At 40.1% G+C, this 24871-nt stretch overlaps 1 protein-coding gene across 4 annotated transcripts in view; it reads left to right on the top strand.

Annotated features, from left to right (window-relative positions):
* Positions 1 to 24656, top strand: part of LIMCH1 (LIM and calponin homology domains 1) — a 172638-nt gene extending 147982 nt beyond the window's left edge. For all 4 annotated transcript variants that reach the window (XM_058837311.1, XM_058837310.1, XM_058837309.1 and 1 more), the window contains 14 exons: positions 269 to 362; positions 3265 to 3431; positions 4113 to 4218; positions 6542 to 6570; positions 7566 to 7649; positions 9286 to 9378; positions 10368 to 10472; positions 11750 to 11886; positions 12670 to 12800; positions 14091 to 14202; positions 15432 to 15509; positions 17988 to 18096; positions 19000 to 19102; positions 21584 to 24656. In XM_058837311.1, coding sequence (XP_058693294.1) covers positions 269 to 362; positions 3265 to 3431; positions 4113 to 4218; positions 6542 to 6570; positions 7566 to 7649; positions 9286 to 9378; positions 10368 to 10472; positions 11750 to 11886; positions 12670 to 12800; positions 14091 to 14202; positions 15432 to 15509; positions 17988 to 18096; positions 19000 to 19102; positions 21584 to 21609 — 1374 coding nt within the window. In that variant the 3' untranslated portion in view covers positions 21610 to 24656. The remainder of the gene's footprint in view (positions 1 to 268; positions 363 to 3264; positions 3432 to 4112; positions 4219 to 6541; positions 6571 to 7565; positions 7650 to 9285; positions 9379 to 10367; positions 10473 to 11749; positions 11887 to 12669; positions 12801 to 14090; positions 14203 to 15431; positions 15510 to 17987; positions 18097 to 18999; positions 19103 to 21583) is intronic.
* The last annotated feature ends 215 nt before the right edge of the window (positions 24657 to 24871 follow it).

The raw sequence follows: 24871 nt of genomic DNA, 5'->3' as shown, positions 1-24871 counted from the left end.
AAAAGCTTGTAGGAGCTATTCCAAACCAACCACATTAATGGCTGATGATGAGTGATTTGAAAAGGATATTAAAGCAAAGCCATTCAATACCCAAATGGGCATGTATTGCTCTGAAATATTCTCCCCAGTGCCCTGCTGAGCTCCACACTGATGAACCACACTGATGTGGTTCAAACACACTACAAAGAAGCAGCAAGCACTGCCTTGAGGAACTAGCACATACTTTTATTTCCACTCTACTCACTCCGTGCTGTGTTCCCCTCTCCAGGCCTCCCCGGTGGAACTGGATGGAGCTGACAGCCTGCAAGCGGAGCCCAGCCCCAGCGGTGCGGCACCTGCTCTCCCGGAGTGCCCATCCCCAGGTGGGTGTGCTGCTGCCCTCGGCCTGTCCCCGGGTGAATGTGCTGCTGCCCTCGGCCTGTCCCCGGGTGAATGTGCTGTTCCCCTCGGCCTGTCCCCGGGTGAATGTGCTGCTGCCCTCGGCCTGTCCCCGGGTGAATGTGCTGCTGCCCTCGGCCTGTCCCCGGGTGAATGTGCTGTTCCCCTCGGCCTGTCCCCGGGTGAATGTGCTGCTGCCCTCGGCCTGTCCCCGGGTGAATGTGCTGTTCCCCTCGGCCTGTCCCCGGGTGAATGTGCTGCTGCCCTCGGCCTGTCCCCGGGTGAATGTGCTGCTGCCCTCGGCCTGTCCCCGGGTGGGTGCGCTGCTGCCCTCGGCCTGTCCCCGGGTGGGTGCGCTGCTCCCCTCGGCCTGTCCCCGGGTGAATGTGCTGTTCCCCTCGGCCTGTCCCCGGGTGGGTGCGCTGCTGCCCTCGGCCTGTCCCTGGGTGGGTGCGCTGCTGCCCTCGGCCTGTCCCCGGGTGGGTGCGCTGCTCCCCTCGGCCTGTCCCCGGGTGGGTGCGCTGCTGCCCTCACCCCTGCCCTCGCCCTTCCTCAGGTATGGGCCCGGGCTGAGGCACACCCTGTGGCAGGAACCCGCGAGGAGCATCACCAGCAGCACCAACAGGGCTCATTAGAGAATGCTGCAAATGTCAGTAATCTTGACATAAAATGAAATTGTGTGCTGCCAGAACAGGCATTCACCACAGCAGACTCCCAAGGGATGTGTTAGAGCCCCTGTGGGAGGAGGTTTTTCAGGTGCAGCAGGACAGGGTGCTAGAGAATCTCCTCTAGGCTTTCTTTCCCACAAAAAGTGTGACTAGATGGTCTATTGAGGTCCCTTCCAGCCTGGGCTGCTCTGTCATTTTGTGGTTTCAATGACACACCTGAGCTGTCCACTTGGCTATTTGTGCAAGTGAAAATCCAGTGCCACAGCATGCTGTAACCAGAAAGCAGCAAGGGCAGAAGCTACCAGACAGTAATAGTTTTTGTTTGACACATTTTTTCCCCCAAGACATTAAGGAATGGGGAGAAAGAGTAAAAAGTGGCACTTCAGTCCCCATAGGGGCTTTAAATGCACAGTATTGTGCAGACTCCTAATTTTCTGCCTTAAAGCCTTTATGCATGATTCCTAATCTGAGGAAAGGAATTTGCTGATAGAATTTTAAGCTGTTTTCCTCAAAAGTGTGTTTTTTAAACATTGTCTTTGAGTAGGCACTTTTTTTTGCTGTATGCTTTATACTAAGTTAATGGTATTATTTTGTTGTTAATTTTTTAAAATGGGTCTATCAAAGTTCAGCTTGGTATGAGGAAGTAAAAAGTACTAAATCGAGTAGGTGTTTAGATGAGATCCCTGGCTGTAGTTGGTATGTAAGCATAATGTTCCTGTTGGTTGGGGATAAATGTGACTTAAACAATTGAGCTTTGCCCTCAAACATCAGTGAGGTACCATTCCCCAAAGATTAGAAGCACATGGGCTGTTAGCAAGGGTTCATTAGCTGCCTTAATTACTTTGGCTCCTAGATGCCAAAGTACATAGTTTAACAATTTTGAATTGCATCTGGCAGGTAATATAGAAGGTGCAATTTTATAATGAAACGACCAAATTCTCCTCTCAAGAGTCAACAGTGATGAGCTGTTGTTGTCTACAAATCACAAAGCTGTTTTGGCTTCAGCTCCCCAGCTGTTAGAAATGCTAAACCTTAATATGGACAGCAAATTTTAATTGTCTGGCAAGGGAAACTGAAATCGGATTGCAAAAATTGAAATGATAAAGTAACATGGAGTTTTCATTATGTCTGCTTTGGAGGGATAGATGGGGTCCAAATTCTGTGAACTACTTGTAGAGTAAACAACCTCCTCTGGTGTTCAGTACAAGCCAAACACTTCCATGCTGTGGCCCCTATGCCGCTAGTGGGGGAACAGCTCCAGAGGAGGATGCATCTGCCTTGGCAGCAGCAGCTCTTGTCTCTGCTTGTGTCCACACTCTTAGTGGAGTTGTAGGCTGCCTCTCTTTCTTAGCTTACTCTCCTGGCCTGTCAAAGAGAAGCTGCCAATATTGCTGTGGTTGGAAAGGGGACAGGATCTGGAGTTTCTGCTTTAGGAGGTTGGAGAGATATCTGGGTGCTTATTCAGTGCCTGAGATGCTGGTGACTGCTCTGCTTCCAGTGGTGGTATCAGCTATCAGCAGTTCAGCTGTCACAGTCAGCTGTAGACCTGTGTGCTTCTAGCCTCTTCTCCCAGAAACCAGCATCAGCTTGTGGGGTTTAAGAATTAGATGGCAGCTAGGTTATTCCAGTCCAAGGCTGCCTGTTAGCCGTTTGTTTGTTTGTTGTCTGATGCTTAACTGATTGTCAGTGGAAGTGGTAGGTTTAGTGAAAATAGGCAAGCTGAAATATCCTCCAGTGCTGACAGCGAGACCAGGTCATATAGCTACTTACCTTATGTCATATAGCTACTTACCTTAGAGACATCTTAGGGCAGGATGCATCACATAACTTCAGTAAAGAGATCTTAGTTCAGTAGGCCCATTGTAGGTTACAGCTTATCTCAGCCAGAGGAATGCCTGAAAGAAAAGTTTGTGTGACTCTTTCCCAAGGACATCTTCTCTGTTTTTGTTGACCATGAAGGATAGGTATCCCATGATACCCAGATCAAGTGTGTGCACATAAATTCTGACAAGTGAATTTCATTCTTTGAGTCTTGTCTTCTTTGAGAGATTAATCTTTCCCGTGTTGAAGAAAAAAGTTTATTTTTTCAAAACATCCAGTAAATGGGCTCACAGTATATCCAGTAAGAAATTGGATTTTAATAAATAGGTGTATGTTTTATTTGAAAAAGTATCTTAACCTTGCAAGATTATCTCTTATATGTGTGGTTTGGGTTTAGATCAAAAGCAATTCAACTCAACTGCAGCTTGTGCCAGCTCTGCTGTGAAGAGATTAGAATTTCTTCCCAGTCCTGTCCCTTCAGAGGAAACTGCTTCAAGCAAGAAAGATGTGAAGAAAGCTGAAATAGAGCAGCAGAAGGAAGCAGAGCTCCCTCCTACACAGGAGGTATGTACAGGCAAGAAAAGGAGGGAATGGAAAACAAACAAACAAAAAAAAAAAAAAAAAAAAAAAAAAAGAGATCTTTCACAGAAATTTTTCTTGTGAAAATTGGCATTTTTCTCCATAAAATGTCACTTCAGGAGTTCATTCAAAACATGGCCCTGAAGGATGGTTTCAGCTGCCCAATCCTGTGGCCATCAGAGAGTTCCCTCTCAAAAGGAACCCCACAGTGTCTGCCTGTAGCCTTTGAACCTGTAAACTGATGAGACTAGAAATGAGAGCATAACCTACAAACCCCAGTCCCACCACCTGTTGAGAGGGCAGTGTCCAGAAGGTGCAGACCGTGGAGCTTACCCTCTTAGTCCTCTTGAAGTGCTGAGCAAGTGCTGGTGGTGGCAGAGGTAACAAATGGCTGTGACCATGCTGCTCTTTTGGGTAAGTTAGATGTTGGTTATTTAGATGGTGTTACAGGATTGACTTTGGTGTGCAGGGCAGTGGGAATGTCAACAGGAAACCACTACCAGATACTTACAGGACTTCAATACTGTAACTCCCTGTTGTTGTTCAGGAGATTGAGGCTTCATCTTTGGTAAAGTTTCAGAAAATAAGCAGAAAGGGTTTAAGCTAACCTTTGATTGAACCTGTTGCTTTTCTAATGCTGTTTTCTGATCCCAAATGTCTAAACAGGTGATTAAAGCAAAAGCCCTGGAAGAAAAGGGGAGTGTAGTGCTGCCATTTTTAAAGAAACTACCCGAAACCAGCCAAGTTACTCTGCATAACTCTGGTCTACAAGGTGAGCAAAAAAGCATTTGGAAAACTCAGCCGGACAGTAGCTGAATAGGAGCATGTGGTGTTCAGGGAGGTCTGCCTAATCCACGACTTGGAAAGTTTTGGAGCTAAGACAGTTATTTTCTAGTTTCATTGACTGATATTGGTAGTGTGGCTTCTGTGATGAAAAGGACTCTTCTGGCCATTCCTCTTAAACACAACAGCAGAAATTAGACACAGCACAGGGAGAGCCCTATCTTGAATTTACTTGGCCTAGCAGTAATGGCTGTATTATGTCGATGAGTATTACATACTGCTGCTCACGGTGGAAAATGACTTAGCAATTGGCTTTTTCTCACGACAAAAATTTCTGCAGATAAGTTCTGCACTCAGCTGCTCTTGTGGAGCTCCTTTTTGCAGATGAACAATATACATATCTGGCCCACATCTTTGAATTTGACCACTGCCCAACACAAGTTCTTGAAATGCAGAACCTTTTTTTTCCCCTTGCCTTCATGACAAAGTTTTGCTTGAGACTGATAATGTTTAGTAGTTTGATTTTATATTTATTTTAAATATGCATATATGTAGGTATTGTGGAAGAAAGAGAGAAAAATCAGCTGAGGGGTTTTTCCCCATAAGAACTTCCTAGGTTGTTAATCTTTTATTTTAATTAAGTAGCCTGACGTTTTCAATGTTAAAACTACTGAAGGTGATCCACTTTGAAAAAACTGAAGAGAGACTTTTTACAAAGCCATGTAGTTATAGCACAAGGAATATAAACTTTAACCTGAAAGAAGGTAAATTTAGGTTAGATATTAGGAAGAAATTCTTTATGATGAGTGTGGACTCATCATAAAGAACTGGAATTCTGGAACAACTGGAATGGGTTGCACAGAGAAGTTGTGGATGCCCCATCCCTGGAAGAGTTCAAAGCTAGTCTGGATGGAGCCTTGAGCAATCTGATCCAGTGGAAACTGTCCCAGTCCATGGCAGGGGGAATTGAAACTAGATGATCTATAACTTTCATTCCAACCAAAACCACTCTATGATTGTCTGAAAAGGAATGGAACTCTCACTTGTTTTTAGCGGGTAGGTGCTACCCAAGCAGACTTTGAGAACAATATCATTTTATGTTAAGCAAATCAGACTAAATATCGAGTAACAGATTGTAGGTCTCTTGCCTTGTCAGTTTTCTGACCGGTGCTGAAACACTTGGCTGCACTCTAGTGTTCACAGCATATAGAGCACTGAAAGATTCACAAAATGCATTATAACCTGTATCTGCAGTCGGAATGAACACAAGTACCATGCAAAGACTTAAAAGGGTAGCTGTCCATTAACCCTTTAAAATGTGCTGGAGCTCTCGTGTGAGCTCAGGTGTCATGTTGAAAAAGTAGCAATTAAATACAAACAGTCCGTGTGATCTTCAGATCCATTGTAAATTAGCTGCTGTGGGCCAAAGCGACTCGTGGCCAAGGAGGCTCAGGTCTGAGAGTCTGTCATCACCTTTTCACCACACTGTTTCTTGTTTTGTCTCTGTGCCACTGCCTGCAGAGCCGCCCCGCGGGGCCATGGTTCCGCTTAGGGTCCGCAACAACTGGCGGCGCTCACAGTTTTTCTCCCAGTCAGGTAAATGCGGCACTGAGAACAGCTCCAGCCCTTCTGCTGCTCCGGCCATGGGTGTCTTCGGACACAGGGCTGGGGTGGAAGCTGATGATCACGGGGACTTGTTCTACCTCTTGCTTTTGTAGAAAATATCTATTCCTGCTGCACAGTTGACAAAGAGCTGTTGGGTTGCACATTGTTGCGATGCTCTGGTTTCAGGCACCCAAGAGAAACCCCTTGCCTATAAATACCATTTTCTTACTTTCTGTAAATCAGTCTAATTTTCAAAGACATTTGGATAGAAAATGGCAATGGTTCTCTTCGTAACTGTGGCTCTTGAATAGTGTAGTTCCATCCTTTTAGCATTGCTGTACTTTTTCCTTCCTTGCACTGAATCACGAAGGGAAAAGTAGATCAAGGTAGGTAAGACTCAGTGTCTGAGCGCTGCTAACATCTGTGGCCAGAAGTAGATGGCATTAGCTAGTGGTAGAGTAGAACCTGATATTAGTTAATATTGTGCTCCTCTATACCCAGATAAAAAGTAGTTTTGTTGGTGATGGGTGTAATCTGGTTTTCTGATTTATTTGCTTGCAATTAGTCCTTGCATTTGGTTGTGGGAGTAAATAGGAAACTAACATGAAGCTCTTATACAGATATAATGTAGATTAATTTTCAGACTGAGGAAATTTTGCTATGTTAAATTTAATCATTCATTGTTCTGTTATTTTTTATTTTAATAGCTGATTGTGATACTGGTGATAAATCAAATGTGAGTACCTTTTTTGCGTTATTGTTTGGTTTGGCAATTTGTGTTTAGCAGAAATTAATTTTTTATGCAAATTGTCTTGTAACATCCCTAAATGAGAATGAGAATTTTTTCCCATGGACATGTGAGAAGAAAAGTACAACCCAAATCAAGGCATTGTCTGAATCTGGAATTCATGCATTCTCCTCTTATCTGAAGCTAGCTATACAGTATTTGGTTGCCGGAGCCACTAAAGCTTCACAATCTCTAAATAATATGTAATTCTAAATTATCCATTGTGTTTTAAATGCACAGAAATGAAAGGACTTCACAATTCTACTGTTTCCTCAATGAAACAAAAAACCCCAATACACCACAAATGCTACTCTGAAGTACACAGTATTTCACATTCTGTAGATATTGTCATATCTCTTCCTATGAGATTCAAATTCTACTTGTAGCGGAAGGGGATATGGCAGCAAGTATCTAAAGTTGCCCTTGATTATAAGGATTTTAAACATATCGTGTAATAGGATCCTTAGTGAAGCCTGAGGATTTATTTAATTATGTGTAAGAATTCAAAGCAAGGCTATAGGCTGTTGTGCTGGCAGACATAAAATGAGAAAATATTTTTTACAACCTAAAATTGTTTTTCATGTTGTAAAGAAGATTATAGAGAAGCAAAATATGTATGTTCTTTAAATTTGATTCCCTGGAGGTGGCTCTGTTCAGTGATGCTTAGAACTTTCTTTAAGACCTTTTTCCCCCCCTTCAGCTGAAGTTTCCCAGGACTTTCTTTGCAAACCAAATTATTCTTTTATCATGTGGCTACAAATGGGAAATCCCAAGTGTCAGTGAAGCTAAGAATATTGTCTGCTAATTGAGAGAACCCTTATCTAGTTCTCAGTTTCCCATTGTAACATCATCAGCAGGGCTTAATCAGGTGCAGTGCAGCTTTCTCTGGAAGCCATGTGAAGTGTAGTGTCACAGTCTAATAGCTTGGTTTTCCTTCACGTAAGCGTTTCAATTTTTGGGCCTGGGATCCAGAAGAAGAGCGAAAGCGCCAGGAAAGGTGGCAGCATGAGCAAGAACGCTTGCTTCAGGTAGGGAAGAAACTGTATGTCTTCCACTGTGTGGTTCAGCTGTTCAGTTGTCCCTTTGGACAAAATTTGGGCATTTTGTGTCATGTTTTTTACATCCTCTGTGGATGCTTGAGCAAATTCTGTGGCAGTTGAGTGATAAATGAGCGCACACACACGTTCTCTGTGGTTTAGGCACTCTCGTGTCCCCCTTCCCCACTCCATGGAAAGACCAAAGAACTTGGTCCTGCAATCCAGTGCAGAATTAAACCAGATGTGTTGGTCCTCAACTATATTTAAATTATGCTGAGCATAGACTGCAAAACATTTAATTACTTGGACCCTCTTTGTCAAGACTGACAATTTGCTAACCCTGATGCCTATGCACCTCTTCTTTAAAATTATGGTCTTAGCTTTTTGTAGAATCCTGCTTTGTTCACAGGTTCTTCTTGGAAAATATCAAGCTAAATTTGGACATGAAAGGACTTGGGTTTGAGAGGTTTTTGTGAGAGAGGGAAATATATCTTCAAGACAACCATTAGTTTTGCCTAGTGGCAGAGTAAACTCTAGAAGTTCTAGGTTTGTGTCCTAGCTGGAAGAAATGCAGTGGCCATGAGAACATGAAGTTCCCACTCAGTCAGAAATGACTTTTGAAACTGCGACTAGCTTTGATCCCAAAGAAATCTTGTCTTTGTTCCATGTAACAGAAGACCATACAACTGTCAAAGGATGGAGAATAATAAAATGGGGTCTTTTAATCCTTTAAGGACTTGTATATCTCTACACTTTCTTTAGATCATCTAATTTAGCACCTCTTAAAATGGTGTCAAATTCTCATAATAATTTTTCTGGCACATGTGGGTGCTCTCTCAATAGTAAACGCTTCTCTTCTGGATTAGGCAGATGTGGTTACCAATCTGAACAGATGTTGGAACTGGTGTAAGAGGGAAATGGAGGTCACCATTCCTCTCCATGTTCTCCATGTTCAAACCACGTTCTGGCAACACCTCTGTGAGATAATTGTTTGTGAAAAACTCTGTGAAAATAATTCTTAAGAAATCATCCCTTCAAGGAAGAAAATAAGCTATTTAGCTAATTATAATCTTACTCTCTTCAAACCTTTACACACTGTTCTTTTAAACTTGCATAGTTATTCATCACTCATTAAATTGTACTGACATATCACTTTAATTAGTATTATTGGCATATCTCTTAAATTAGTATCAGTATCTGAAAAACTTGATTATTTATCTGCTACTTTGCTGAAATTTTTAATGTACAAGCATCGTCTCAGTGTTTCAAGGTGAAACATTTTTGAAACTTAATACAGTAAGGTAACAAGGAATTAGTAATATTTTTGAGCATAAACTTAATTTCTGACCAAAGATTTTAAAAATTCTAAGAAATTTAACTTCTTCTAATGTGTCAAATGTTCTTTGAAGTTTGAAGGTACTAAAAGTAAGTCCTAGAAAAAAATGGCCTAAGAGAAAAAGAAGCTTTTTTTTTACACCCATGGATGTTTCCAATTTTTATCCTTTTATTTCATCTTATTTCTGATTAAACCATTCTTAGCAAATTCATTTTTTGCTGTGGAGATACTACAGAATTTATTCTTAATACTGAATGCTCTGAGTTTACCTGCATTTGTATCCATGTACAGGAGAAGTATCAGAAGGAGCAGTACAAGCTGAAAGAGGAATGGGAAAAGGCCCAGAGAGAAGTTGAAGAGGAGGAGCGTAGATACTATGAGGAGGTATAAGGCTCAAAGTAGGAGGTTGTTTTCCGGGTTTTTTTTATTTCATTTAAATGCACACACTTATGTAACAAAAAAAAAAAAAAAATCATCCCATATGATTAATTAATTGTATTAATATGATTATATTTATACAATTAATTAATGAAATTCTGCTTCACAGCTGAATTCTGAGGAGGATTATTTCTTTTAAACACTGGCACAGATGTTGAGGAAAAATATTTAAATATTTGGACAGGTATCCTCAGCACCTCCGCAGAGGTGGAGGTGTCTAATTGCTGTGCAAGTCTGGGTGAGTCAGTACAGCTGTGTCTGGGCACGCTCAGACTTCCCTGCAGGGGCACAGCCTGTGTATTTTGGCATATACTGGGTGCCTAGACTAGGTGGAACTCCAGATGAAGTTGTCTGCCTTGGGTTGATCATGGAGGTATTTTGTAACTGGCCTTTAAAAAAAAAAAATCCACAGAAGATGTTCAAAGCTTGCAGTTGTGGAATATTAAAAATCTGTAAGATAGTGGTTTTCTTCTGTTGAATGTGGGTCACTATTGCAGGAAACTGGAAAATATTTATAAGTTTGTCTATGCATTATGTAAATGGATGGTTTTTCATCTGTGCTTGAGGGACATATTTGTGGTCTAAACAAGAATTTTTTTTCAACTTTCAGAGCAAGTTTCTCATGTACCAGGGGTAATTTTATACTTTAATATTAAACTTAATGCACTGGTGCTCTGCAGAACAGTAGTTCCATGCAAGTGAAATATTATGTCCTGTTTTGGAAATTCCATCTCAATGGTAAAAGGAATGCAAGTGCAAAACTTTGAAGCAAATTAAAAATTGAGGTGTTACCATTATTCTTGGTACCACAAGTCCTTATCTAGCCATTTAAATAGGGCACATAGCTGAATCTTATTTTTCTTATACATTTCATAAGCTCATAATTTACATTCTGTCTTTTTAACTCCCACTCTCTCCTGATCCTCTTTCTTTAGGAACGCAAGATAATTGAGGATACTCTAGTTCCATTCATTGTTTCTTCAAACTCTGCTGAGCTCCTCTCCTCTTCTTCCTCTACCACTGAAGGAAACAAGACAGTGGTGAGTTTCTTATGGAGTAGTAAGGCACTGAAGAATAAGTCATCTTCAGTGCAAAGTTTAATCCTTTGCAGTCAGAGTCTAGGAGCTGTAAGAGTAAGGGTATTCCCTGGGTCTCTTCTCTAACTGGTGATTCCTCAGAGTGCTGTAACTTACAGAGTTTCACAACTGAATAGCTGTATTTCCAAGCAAACTGCTACCCTCCCATTTTTGACTAGAGCAGAGAATGATACTTTCTCTCTGCAGCCACCTCTGTTCTTTAAACAGTGCTGTGAGATTTTAATTGTCTTCTAAAACCAACAAAATCTAAGTGGCTTCCCTGAATCCAAAATCTTGAGTGTAAAACAGTGCTTTATATATATATATATATATATATCTCAGATGAGACTGAATCCTACCTGCCCAGTTTTCCTCCTTTTCTCTCCCATCATCCCTCCTAGAAAGCAGCAAAACAAACAAAGTATGTTTACTCTCTATGTTTGGTTTTTTCCACTCACACAGCATGGGATGTTAAATCCAATGCATCTAGCATCTGACTAAATCAGTGTTTGCAGAGATCAGGGAATGACACCCCAGGTGAGATCACATTCAGGATTAGGAGTACTGTATCATTTGGTTCTCCTCTCACTCTTCCTGTCACCCTGATCTCACTCATCCCGGTGCAAAGGCATCAGCCATGGCCGATATTCCACATGGCTGTGTAGCAGTAACTTCCTGGGTGAAGCTGCTTATGCCACAGCCAGGACACTGCCTGTACCCAGAAGTGAAGGATCTCATGCCATTGCTCACTCAAGCTCCACAAGTCAGGTGGGAACCATTCCCATTCCACTTTAGGAAGTAGGACTGGTGGTGTCCTTTGAGGATGCCCAGTGCATGTGAGTAATGCTTTGCTCCTAGGCAGTGACAGCAAGCTGAGGTCACTCACAAAGTCCTCACAATCCCAATGGGAGACTGTCTAGACTCTCAAAGTAATTCAAGGATTTCTGCCAAAGACTATGTAATGGGAAGTTTTAATTCACCGTCCTTAGCACCATAATTGGTACCTAACTTATTTCATGCTCAGCTTAGTCCAACAAGATGTTGTTTTACCTGAAGTCTTAATTAAAGCCAAAGCTAGCCTTGCCAGGGTCAAATGGTTCTATTACATAAATGTGAGATGTTATTTTTGATCATAAGGTGTGTCAGCTCAATGTATCTAGGGGCAGCCTGCACTTTTTCCATGTGTGCGCCAATGCCAAATTCAAAGGGAGCTCCTTGTTCCCTCTTCATCTGTCTTCTAGAACTCAACTGATTCAAACAGCTGTCCAGGGGAGGGCAAACAAAAAGAAGTTACAAAGCAGAAAAAGCTGCTCTGGGAGCATGACAGTATGTCATCTCTGAAAAACAAGGAAAGTGAACTCTGGCAAGAAAAGAGGAGGTATGTACGAACCATAAGCATTTCAAAACCCTGTGGAGCTTGGTGTTCTGTTGGCTTCTGGGATATCACACATGCCCAGGATTGATGCTGGAACATCAGCACTTGGTGGCCTCCATACAATATATCCTGATCAATATTCACTGGCCCCACAGGCCAGTGCAGGTGTGGCAGTGTGCAGTGCTAGCTGAAGGCTTGCATCTGTTCCTTGAATGGCTTTGCCAAGAGGCTGTCACAGCAACCAGACCAGACCTTAGACAGCTCAGACGTGTGTGTACATCATTGCACTGTGTCTTGTGTACATTTCACAAGCCATCTGAAGGACTAAAGGAGCTCTTTTCACTCGGTGTGAAATTGCCTGGCTACCTCAGAAATACCATACCAAATCTTACCGGGTGGTGTTTAAAGTCCTGGACTTTGCTCAACTGCTAATTAACAGGTTTCACAAAAAAAAAAGAGGCATCTGATGATGCTGAGCAGTTTATAGAGAATAAGGATTAAAGCTTTTTTTTCTGTCAAAGAAGCCCTTTTCCACAAATGCAAGATGATCTTCAGCACGTGTAAGTGGCAGTTGTAAGTGGGAAGACTTGGGCTATTTGAAGACAAACTTGTTAATCCATCAAAGTTTTCTCATTGCAAATTCTCATTGCAAATTCTCATTGCAAAAAACAAAAATCTTTTTTTGTAAAAAATAATCTGATATTCAGAAGTCTGATTTTGCCATTATATTCTAGGTGCTATTTTTCCTGGCTTTATTTATACAATGTGACTTATTTTTATTGGCAGTGGAAATAAAGCGCTCTCAGGATACCCAGAGACTGGTATCTTGAAAGGAGGAAGTGAACAGGAGCATCACATGCCAGTGATGGAGCGCAGCTCACCTGCCAGACTGAATCTGCCACTGACTCAAGATGAGAGTAAGACTCTTCCTATATCATCTTCTCCAGATAGAAATCAGGCAGAAATCTAACTCAAAGAATTTTGGAAATTGACAGCACACATATATCTTCAAAACTGGAATGTCTCAGACACAAAAGAAAAAAAATTATGTTAGCAAAAATAAATATGTTAAGGTGAAATTTAAATTCCTCTTGTTTTCATTGGAGATGAGAGTTTCTGCAGCAGGTATCTTGTTTATAGGCCTGCGTGTTCACAGTAGCATTTAAAATATTTATCTTCCATCGTTTACATTATATTACATACATATAGGATTTATCTTGAGACAGAGAACATATTTCCAATGCTTACTTGGTGTTTCTATAGCTGATTAGATTCTTCATGTCCACTTCAGTCCAGTAAAAATCACTACATGTGATATATAACCTTTTCAAGCCAAGCCTAAAGCGACACCTGCCTCAATTTTGTCATTAGCAGTGCCTAATGACATTTAAAGTTAATTTATTTTTTTTTAGCTCCCATGAGTATTGATGTTTCTGAAGGAAGGAATTTCCCCAAAGCATTGCTGTCATGAGGGTCACCCTAAAAAAAACTGGCAAATTCATGAATTTAGCATCATTATCTATCTAATGCAAGTGAACACTGAACTATAAGTAGGACTAATAATAAGGAATAAGTAGGACTAAAGACAGAAAGTGAATGCAAATTTTGAAATCAAGTTTTAGATTTTTGTTTTCAGTTCAGCATAAATATTCATTATTCTAAAAAATGAAGTGTCTATGGATGGAAAAGTTTTCAGTGTTATTATTTTCTCCAAATGCAAATTCTGTCTATTAAACTTAGTAGGTTTGCTTTCCTTGTCTCAGTTTTATTGTATTCTTCGTGCTTTTATCAAAGTTGCACAAAGAAAGAAAGAAAGCAGAATATATATTATCCAGCAATACAGCCTTGGGGGATTTGAAGTAGTGATTAGGCAAACAGGTTTTACAATATTAAACTACATCTGCTAATAACCCTGATTCAGGGTTTTCCTGGGTACTTTTCAACTTGGTCCTCTGCAAGTATTCTGACATCTCCTTTCTTGCCTCTTAAAGCATCCCATCCTTGCTCTCTCCTTAAGCCCTAAAATAATCAGGTGTGTGGATTTATTGTCTTGATATCAAAATGGGTATCAGGCCTTTCATAGAAGTTTGTTTTGAGGAACAGTACATCTTTTTCCTTTGTGGTGTGCCCTCAATCCATTATGGTCTATAAATACTGACAAAAGCATTTTGCCTCAAATATTGAGTTTTCCCCAACTCTTGCTGCAGATGTCTCCTGGAATCCGCAGCTGCTGACAAAGCGATCCCCACAGTGCACAGAGGACATTCGGCAGAGACCATTCCTGGGCCAGCAACCAAGCTCTGCAGGGGAAGCAAGAAGGTGAGAACATAAAGGTTATTGAAGAGCTTGACAAGTCCTATTTGCTCTGCCCTCCCTTATATTCATGCTCAGCATCCACTGTTGGTTGAGTTTGATTAATCCTGCAGTGTGAAGACCCGCTTCTCATGTCTGGCTTTCCCACCATTAGAAAAATGCTAACATTTATCTACTTTGTTTCTCATTACAGGCACCAGGGTCACTAATTTCAGCAGGGAGCACACCCCCTGCATGCCTCCCTCTTCTTTCTCCGTAGCTGTTTTAGCACATATCTACATAACTTTTCATGTGCTTAATTTGTTTTAAGTACCTGAGACAAACATTTATAGCTAATAAGTAGCTAAATATGAAGGTGGGAATGTCAGGTTATATCTGCCTCTTTGAAGCTGGTATCCCAGAGCTTCATTCCCCATCTTCCAAACACGTTACAGCTGCTACTTTCTAGTCCTTTAAAGATTATACCTTTCAAAAGAAGATACATATAGAGTAGTATTTTCCTCTCCGCTGTAAATTTTGGTGAGGATGTTTTTCCTTGCTGCTTTGCCGGTGCTTTTGAGTAAGCCTTACTGAACAGTAACACCAGTTCTTTTGGTAAATGAGGGATCTGTTTGCCTTCTATTTACAAAAAGAAGCTATGTAACAAGAAAGGAACATCTGTTTTCATTAGCATATATATGAACACAGTCTTCTGCAGAACCTGTTACCTCTATTGAGGTTGTATTCAGTCAGAACTAATGTAGTTTGAGGTTTTATTACCTGTTCCTCATTATAAACTGCTTGAGTGTGTGTGTGTTTGAGGAAATTGTTATTTAATCTGTAAACCATTTTAAGCAGTTTGAGTTTGAATCAGTCCAATGATTTCTGACAACAAAAACCATGATTTTGCTCACCAAATACTTTCAGAGTAGCATGGATGCAAATTAACCAAATAAACCACCTTTTGGTGTTGGTAGCTTCCTTTTTGCTCAGTAAAGGGCTAACAGAGAGTGTGGTGTGTGAGGTGTGGTGTGACTTGGCTTAACCCTCCTTCATCATGGTAGGAGCTATGATGGATTGGTGGGGTGGGCAGGAGTCTCTACACGGCTGATTACCTTGTGAGCTGCCTGAATGAGCAGCAGCGAGCAGACTCAGAGCCAAAAATCCTGAAATTTGCTTACTGGAATTTCTCCATACAAAACCTGGTTTTATGTGTTGCTCAGCTGTAGTAATGCATCCTCTCTGCTGTATTTTAGGGCAGGCTATCATGAGAACTTCCGATCTGGGCCATCGTCTCCCTGCTCTCCTGCTGCTCTGAGTCAGTCACCCAACAGGTACTAAAGGTCAATAAGGAATTTTGCAGACCAAACACATCTTGTAGTTGCTAGTGAACTGCCAGAGTGAAAATCACATTATTATTACATGGATGCACTATTAAATCTGCTAAATGTTGCAATTCATAGCTGTCTATGGGATTAAAGTGTAGCTCCCTCTCCCATATTCCTTGCCTGCTTTAGTGGTACTGTTATGTTTTGAAATAACACAGCTCAGAAAGCAGGGCTAGAACTCTTCTTGATCATTGGAGTTTCAATAAAACTGAAATGGGATGGTATAAACCACACTCAAAGTGTGAGCACAGAGTACTTAAGCCAAAGGATCTCTTCATTGTGAATAGTCCCATGCTCAGAAGTAAGATCTGTTCTAGACATTGGCACTTGGTGATTTAAAAAGAATTTTTTCTTTCGTTTCCAAACTAGAAATGCATTTTGCTTTTTTGCTGATTTTTAATTTGCCCACAGTCATGCTAGTCTCCTAGAGATTTGATTCTTTTGAGCAATCTTTACATCTTTCAGTGAGTTATGCGTACCAACTATAAATAGATTAACTGTAGTCTGATTAAATCACTGATAATTTGGGGTATATTAAAATCAGTTTGCTTATTAAATAGGGTAAATTAATACCACACAGAACACAGCAAGTTTCTTTCTTTTTAAATAGCATTGTTCTTCACTTTTCAGAGCAAAGCCCTCCTTCTTATGTCACTTGCATTGATGTGAAACCATTGGGAATTTTTTATGTGAACAATTTATTGTTTTTCTAACCATAGCTGCAGTTTTGGTGGGATCGCAGATCATTTCCTTGCTAGAGATCACTAGTTGTGATAGCTACTTCACATTATTTAGCACCTATATTCTGATCTCAGAATCTTTTGCAGGATCTTTTCCTGAAATAAATCTTGGTTTTGTAAACAGTAGATGAGATGTAATTCATTTTTCCACTAAAACATTAGGAAACTTAAAAATTTCCCGAGATCCAAGACTTTAACTTGCTCTTGTAGTAACTCTGATAGATGAGAAGAAGTAAAAACAAAGGTAAACTCAGGAATAACACAGAAGCAGAAGGGTTAAGGCTGTAGGAGGGGAGAAAAAAACCCAGCAAAGTTATTCTAAAAGGAATAATGATAATGAAGCAACAAGATGCTCATGTGTCTGTGCTGCCTGTGTACATGGTGGGCTCAAGAGTTAGAAGCAAGGACAATTTTCTAATTGTGATGAGTTTTTCTGCTGCTTCTGTCTCTCTGTGTCTCTTTCTTTATTTTTCCAAAATGGCCCTTTTGTCATGCTGCAGTCCAGATCTGTCTCTGTTGGTGCTTATTATGTTGCTGCATCAAAACCTTTACAGGTTGTCAACTTGCTTTTCTGAGTAGGAATGTGTCAAGTTGTCTTTTCAAAACTCAAGAAATATCACAAAGCTTTTCTCCTAGTTTCAGCCCTGGCTGAAAAAAGCATGGATGACACAGCATGACAGGAGATCCCTTTTGGTCTCAGGTTCATCTCACTAAGCCAAGCATCAGTTCTGGCAGGCTGACGGGCAGGAGAGAAGGGAAGAGCATGAGACCCATAGAAGTAGGCACCTGCCCTGCTATTAAAACCATTATGAAAAAGGGCACCAGTTATTCCTGGGGCTCTGAACTTTCACCCACCTGTCATCCAACATCAGATTCATGAGAGAGGTCTAGACAGTCCTTCAGGACTGCTGAAGGAGCAAATCAAAGTTTTTTCTGCATTGCAGATGGAGATCTAATTTCAGGTTTTCTCTGACTGGTTATACTATTAAGTGGCTGCAGCAGCACAGACTGAAATGATTCAGCCAGTGCCTGGGCTGTCCTACTGTAGTTAGTGCTGTCACTATTGACTTCACCAGCTTGACTGGGTGCAAGAATAGCATTCCTGTTTTCTGGCTTGCAGTGAGCAAGTCCAGTTGTAAACAAATTGAAAAATTTCCAGTCTGCGAGTCTGACTCAGTAATTTGTGTGAATTGCTGTGGCATTGACATCCTTTACTATAAGGGTGGTGAGGCACTGGAGCAGATTGCCCAGAGACACCATGAACTCCCCATCGCTAAAGGTGTTAAAGGCCATGTTGGAAGGGCTTCTGAATAACCTGGTCTAGTGGAAGGTTCCCTGCCTATGGCAGGGGGATTGGAAATAATCTTTAAGGTCGCTTCCAACCCTAACCATTCTGGGATTCTGTCAATCCACAGGTTCCCTATCACCCAGGCCTCTGTTCAGAGGTTTGTCATCCCGTTGATCTAGCACAGCAGACTGGCAGGGAAATGTGTCTGAGTTGCTGTGTACTGGGAGGCTGACATGCAGGTTGATTCAGTAACATGGCTGAAGGGTCAATGTGTATTTATGTAAACTCTTCCAGTGCTCCTTCCTCCCATTCTGTCCCTCTTGATAAACCTATCTAAATATTTGGCTTCATTTTAGCATCAGTTTCTGTGTTCTTACAGCTGTGTTTGTCTCCTAGGTCTGTCAGTGGGAAGAAGCTTTGTTCTACCTGTGGTCTCCCTCTAGGAAAAGGAGCTGCCATGATTATTGAAACACTCGGTCTTTATTTCCATATTCAGTGCTTCAGGGTATGGCTCTTGCTTTATTAAGAAAAAATCTCAGGCTGTGCACAGTGCAAGTAGAGAGTGGATGTGAAACTGAAAATGAGAGGACCAGGGGATTTACACTCTTGTTATGCCTGTTTGAGTGTGTTTGTTTGTAAAGAAGTGGAAATAACACAACTAATGTGTTATTTTGCAGTCAGACACATTAATTGGATTACAACCTGTGATCAAGCAAGCAAACTTAGCTTCTGTTTTTACAGGGGAGTGTGGCAGGGTAGAAAGCATCATATAATTCCTCAGTTGTGGTCATTGCTTTTTAAATATAACGTCATTTACGTTGTGATTTTTTTAGATGTTTTCTTTATTCCTTCCAAAAGTATGATCAGTCCCAAAGCCATCTTTGATCTGCCTCATGGTTGGAAAGCTATGAAATGACTGGTGTATTCTGGCTTTTACCAGAAATATTTCTTGACTGTTCTTGAGTGTTTCAGTATGGAAACAACCTGAAGTGTTTTCTATCAGAAAATACCTGTTTCCATTATCTCTGGTTCAATTGATATTAGACATTCATGAAGACTTTTTTGATTTTAGACATTTACCCAGACTAAATCTCTGGCCTCTTTAAGTTTTATCCATGACATCTGACCTGCCTCCAGAATGCAGCCTCGAAGTCAGATGTCCCATACAATAATTAGACTTCACTTCTGTGTAAGTGGAGGCTGCTGAAATCCAGTCCTAAGCATTTTTAACTCTATAAAAACCCTCTTAGTAATTTGCAGTGTTCCCCAGGAGTATTGGGCTGGGTTCCAGGGAGGTATTTTTCTCACCGTTCCAAGAAATGCTTAAACAAAAATAAAAATTTGGGTAAAGTTGTGACAGGTGGTCTGGGCATGGTCTCTCTTACTTTCTCTGTTCTCCAACTGACAGTGTGGCGTTTGCAAGGGACAGCTGGGAGATGCAGCAAGTGGCACAGATGTCAGGATTAGAAATGGTCTTCTCAACTGCAATGATTGTTATATCCGATCCAGAAGTAAGTATCAAATACTGGGAACTCTAACCATACTGTGACCATGATTTAAACTGGGTTTGTCCTGCTCTGACACTCAGGCATAGCTTTACTATGGGAAGAGGAGTCTTTCCATGCCATTTTAATTACTTTCTAGTATCAGAAAATATTTCCAAGCCCATTAAATTTTACCCAGAGGATCTCTGTTCAGCGCTATTAGACTCAAAAGCTGTTCCTGTGCATAAACATAAACTTCCATACTATGCACACATATTGCATGACCTGGAGGCTTGGATCTCTCACATCACATGAGACAATGTAGATAATTCTACCCGATCTACGACCCTGGGCCATGTTTGGAGAAGTTCCCATTTCTTAAATCTCTAGGCCTCCCTTTTGTGGACAAAATGATTATGTAAAATATTAAGAACATTCTGTAACTCATGGTGAATCCTTGTGGTGGTATGCCCAGATACGTGCTAAAAAGCATTACTTGCCATAAGTTTTGAAGAATGAACCAGAAAATTGCATATCAGAAAGAAAACTTTGTGATTTTGCTGCCTTATTTGGTCAGCCAAGTGTCTTTCCAAGTTCTGGATTTCTGTGATTGATATCAAATTACTAGAACATTTCAGCTTCACCCCAGGATCACCAGTGATGGTCAGTGCTCATGCTGGTTTCCACCTCGTGGAAAACAGTAAGAAGCAAAACAATAGGAGTAATTGTTGTTGTTAAATATTATTTGGTATATTCACTGTCTACAGTTCCAGCTGATAAGTGGACATCTAGAGCTCTTTTCACTTACTATTTCCCTTGTTCTCTCTCCAAAGCACTGGCCGTAGAAATCCGGGAGTAGGAAAGGTACCTCCCTACCTTTGCCAGAATAAAAATGGGTACTTTTGCTCTGATGCTTCAGGAAGGAGATACTTCTCCATCAGCAGAGCTAGGGGGTGCTATTGTATAACTGGTTTTTTGCGACTTTTTTCTTAAATTCTGCTAAGAAATGTTATCAACTTTTTATTATTTATTTAACCTGAAATATTTAGAAATAGCTTTTTGCCTTCACTCTTGATACTATAAACCTTCCTCATGTGGATGATGTTCTGACCCTTAAAATGCAGATTTACACATCCATCTTTACACAAAAAAGAGAGAAATGGATAAAAGTTATAATTTCCTTTTCTTCTTAGTCCTTTTATCTTAAATAAAAATTGATGTCCCTTGAGGATAGATAAAGGCTCAAATTAATTATCAGCTTATGTGCTGTAGAAATCACTCTCTCCATCATTATTTCTACAGCAGTGTTACTAGAAAAAGTATTACAGAGCTTTGTGCAGTGTTTCATGTAATAATGTTTTGCATTTTTACATACCCAGCAGAACAGTAACCAAGTCCATGACGGAGGGAATAGCTTTTGAGAAAATGAATGGCTCCTGAGAAATAATAATGGCAAGGGGTTTTTAATTTTTACTACAAAATGCCTCTTCCTGCTGTGTCCACTGGTTATCCAACATCTCAAAATCCAGTTAGCTGAACTTAAGCTACAGTAATTGTTGTTGACAATTCAAAGGGTCTGGTTTTGATAGAACTGCAAATATTGCTAGTTGCTAATTTTTAATTAAAATTTGATGCACTGCGCACCTGAAATTAAGAACAAACTGGTGCAATGTATTTTGTTTTGTTCAGTGTTTTGCCTTTCAGTTCTGGGAATAATGCTGAAAAATGTCAAACCAAGTTGTTTTATTGCATGGCTTGTGCCTTCATGCCCCCATGTCTGCCTCTGAAACCTGTGCAACAGTGGGCAGAAGTCAATATTGTTTTGAGATACTTATGGACATATCAGTGAAATCTTTTGGCTCCCAGAAGCTTAGCTGAAAAAATTGATGATTCTGTTTAAAAATAAATCATAAAAAAAGATGACTAGAAAAATATTAAGAATTATGTAGTGGTCCAGGGTCCAAAATATTTCTGGTTTCCAGATAAAAGTGGATGGGGTTTTTACCAGTAGGTTGTTTCCATACAATGAAACCTCACAAGGAAGGAAATTCTGTATTCAATGTCAAACACAGGGAATGGTCACAGGTTGATGAGTGTCAAAGTCAAAGGCAAAAAAAGTAAATTGATGAGATTCCCTATATGTCCAAATAACACAAGGAGTCTGTAGTACCAGGTAGCACAAACTAGGCACAACTGAAGATGACTCAGCAGTCCTTTGCTTTACTATTTTGCCTTTGCAGAGCCTGAAATAAATATGCACACAAGTACTTTGGGCATAAAATAAGATAAAACTTCATGCAGAATGCATTAGACATGTGGCAAGGAAAATGTATTTCCACTGGAATTATGCTAAACCTTCTTTGTAGTAGTTACTGCCCCAGTTTTTCAGTAGAAAGGAAAAACAGCTATATATAACTCCATTTTTTTAATTGTAGAGATCATACAAAGAAAAGTCTATATTTGTTAAAATTTGTAACCAATTACTTGTTTTGCTTTTGTTTTGCCCAGCTGCTGGACAGCCAACTACATTGTGACATGACTTTCAGTCCTAATAACTTTCAAGAAGGAACTCTCGTCTCATATGTATCGGCTGCCTCCAGACAATCACTTGTAAAAGCTTGAATCCATGGACATGATGGCTCTCATCTCGTTTTTAAAAACTCACAAAAAAATTCTGCACCTGCTCCTTTGAAATGCAATATGTTGGTTTTTGCTTCCTTAAGAAATTTGCAAAATATGTATGACCATGTTTGGGAAGGCAGAGCCTAAGTACTATAAAAAAAAGCAAAACCACCTTTCAGGTATGCTTATGATACCCAGTCAGTTACCTTGTTCTTTTGAAAGTAATAAGAGAATAAACATGCAATAAAGCTGTTTTGTTTTAATATTTCTAGCAATTAAAAAGTTTAAGTTTACAGAACCTTTATAGAATATGCCAACTTGAGCTGAGAAGTAATTTTGAGATAGTATCTAATCAGTACATTTGAAAAACTAAACATCACAGCACGACTTCTCTGTTATAACTGAAGCTATAACTTTTTTTATACAGAGACTAGTTTGATAATACATCCTGTAATTCTGAAGCATTTTCTGTTTATATTACCTTCAATGGAGGGTAGGAGTTAAACAAATAAATTATTGCACTTTTAGTCATAGGATTTTTTTGTTTGTGTACCTCAAGTAATGTTCATGACTATAGCTTAATATTCTCTGAAATAAAGATTTCTTCATTTAACCTAAAGACTGCATACCATTAACAAAAAGAAAAATTCCCATCCGTAGCAACCTTCTTACTAAGTTCAGCACCCTGTATAGTTATTAAACTCAATGAAAGGTGATGTGGGGAAGAGGAAACCAAGCAGGCAGATCCAGCAGAGTTGTGAGTCTTCAAGCTGCAGTTTGATGTTGTGGTGAAGCTTTTCTCTTTGGCATGTAACTTGCCAATCGATTTGAGTGGGTTGGGCATCTGCTTGTTCACCTGCAAACCTTACACTTGGTTGAAATCTCATGCAGAGAAACACGTGTGGTTTGGGTACACCCCAGGTTAGATAATTAGACAGCCTTGAGCCTGTGTTCCTCCATCTACTACCCAAAAATAGTCAGCAAAACCCAGAAGTGTGGAAGATGGGCAGGGAGGAGGTTGGAGCCACAGGCAGAAAAACTGCCTTGCCTGTGTTTGGGACAGTTTTCCTTTGTACTCTTTGATTAAGCATGTGCTCCTTACTAAAGTGATCCAGCAGCTCATTAAAACAGAGGTTCAGCAGGTATCTACAGTACACAGACAAAGTTAGGGAATGTGTTGCAACTGTAAAATAGCCTAGCACTTTTTGGTAAACAGTTACTGGAAACATCTTCAAATGGAGGGGAAAAAATCTTTTTCTGCCTTAAAACCACTATAAAACAAATGAATAGAGATTTCTTATATCTATGTGCGTATCTGTCATCTTTTGGTGTGTTGATAAATAGAAATAAAATGGTTATTAGGGAAGCAATAATTCTGAGTTCTCTAGGTAGCAATTATTTATTGAAATGCTAGACAGTTGCTTGCATGTGAGTTGTATAACCATGCAAAACTGCGTGTCATCAAACACACACATACAATGTCATTGGAGGACATTGTGACTATCTGCTGGAAAGTTACATGTTACTTCCTTAATATTGTGCCTTAGAAAATGCAAAGCTGTTGCACACAGTCAGCAATGACTTATGGATGCAATAAATCCAAAAAGCTGAAGTCCTTTGTGGACTTCACCTGGGGAATATTTTAAGGTAAAAATGAAATAAATCAGACAAATGTTTTGGAACTAAAAGTGATGTCCTATATTTTGATCAACCACTTGCATGATTTACTGTTAAAGGGTTTTGATAACCAGGACACTTACCCTTTGCCTGTGGTTGCTAAAACATTTTCCCACAAAGAGTGTTAACATGGAAATTCAAGAAGCAGATTTTGTAATTGACGGGGTACGTCTGTATAACTCCATGCGCTGCATTAAGGATATGTAAATATATAATGTCTGAACCTAATTTTTAAATGAGACTGTGCATGCTTGTGCATCTATTTGATATGAGTCTCTAGCACTGCTTCACCCACGTGATAGAGTTAGATGTGCAAATCAGTCCCCAAGTGTATCAAAGGGTTGGTTGTCTCAGAGGTCAGGTCCACTTCTCATTCATGTAGGGGTAAGTGCCCAAAGGGCTTAGGAGCATGGTTGGGATAAAGTGCATGAACAAGGGGGGAGGGATATTGCACCACACTGCAGACACATCACTGGGTCTCTGGAGCTGCTTAGAAATTGATCCCAGTGTCTGTTAGATAGTTTTGTATATGCATGTTTTAGCAAAGTTGATTGTACGTAAAGCAAAGTGAAGCAGCGCTCAATGGTGACCATTTTTTCCCCTAATGGACATCTATTCACCAGCACAAAATAATTTTCAACAGTTTTCTAAATCATACTTGCCAACTTCTTATGTTTGATTTTATATACGCTCTGGAGTCTTACATGGAAAATTCATTCAGGCTAATGTTTTTTTTTTTCATTTTTTTTCCAGTTTAAACACATTAAGATGATACATTTCTAATCAGGAACTTTGAGCACAGAAAAAAAGTAATGCTCTCCTACATTTTGACTGCAATGTAAATGTATTTGTTGCAAAAAATGATTTATTATTACTGAGCAAGTACAATATATGTAATGGGTTTTAGATATTTTGGAATTTATTTAGCCTCTTACTACTTCAGAGAACCTGAACAGGTATCATAACCCATCTGTATTTTACAAGCCCATTTTCATGGTGTATTTTTTCCTTCCTCTTGCTATGTAGTGTTACTGATGCAATACATCTGTAGTTTTCAGAGAATGGCGTAAAGGTTGGTGAACCAGAAGGGGACCATCCTTATCTGCATGTCCATTCAAGGACATGGATTGCTCTCCTAGCTGGGGCTAATATTGAATTCCAATTATGCTAATCCTCCCTTCATTTTATTTATTCTAAAATGCCTCTGGAAATTAGGAAAACTTGTCTAAAACTCAACAGCTTTTATAGTGAATGTATGTTTATAAATAAAATTATGATTATCTTTGGTGGTGTTGATTTTACTTATTCTGACTTACCTCTATTGCATGAACCTGGATTGCAGAGTAGAGGCTTCTGCTTGGTTGGGTTTGGCTGAGCCAAGCAATGTTCCCCAGGACTTCGGATATGAAATGAGACAATAAAAAAGACATAGCTGAAATGGCAAAATACACTGTGGATTGCCACTGTAAGGTCTAGCCCTCTACTCACAAGAGCATG

Source organism: Poecile atricapillus, chromosome 4 (assembly GCF_030490865.1).
Source record: "Poecile atricapillus isolate bPoeAtr1 chromosome 4, bPoeAtr1.hap1, whole genome shotgun sequence".
NCBI lineage: Eukaryota > Metazoa > Chordata > Aves > Passeriformes > Paridae > Poecile > Poecile atricapillus.
The sequence above is the reverse complement of the archived record's forward strand: the minus strand, read 5'-3'. Positions and strand labels throughout refer to the sequence as shown.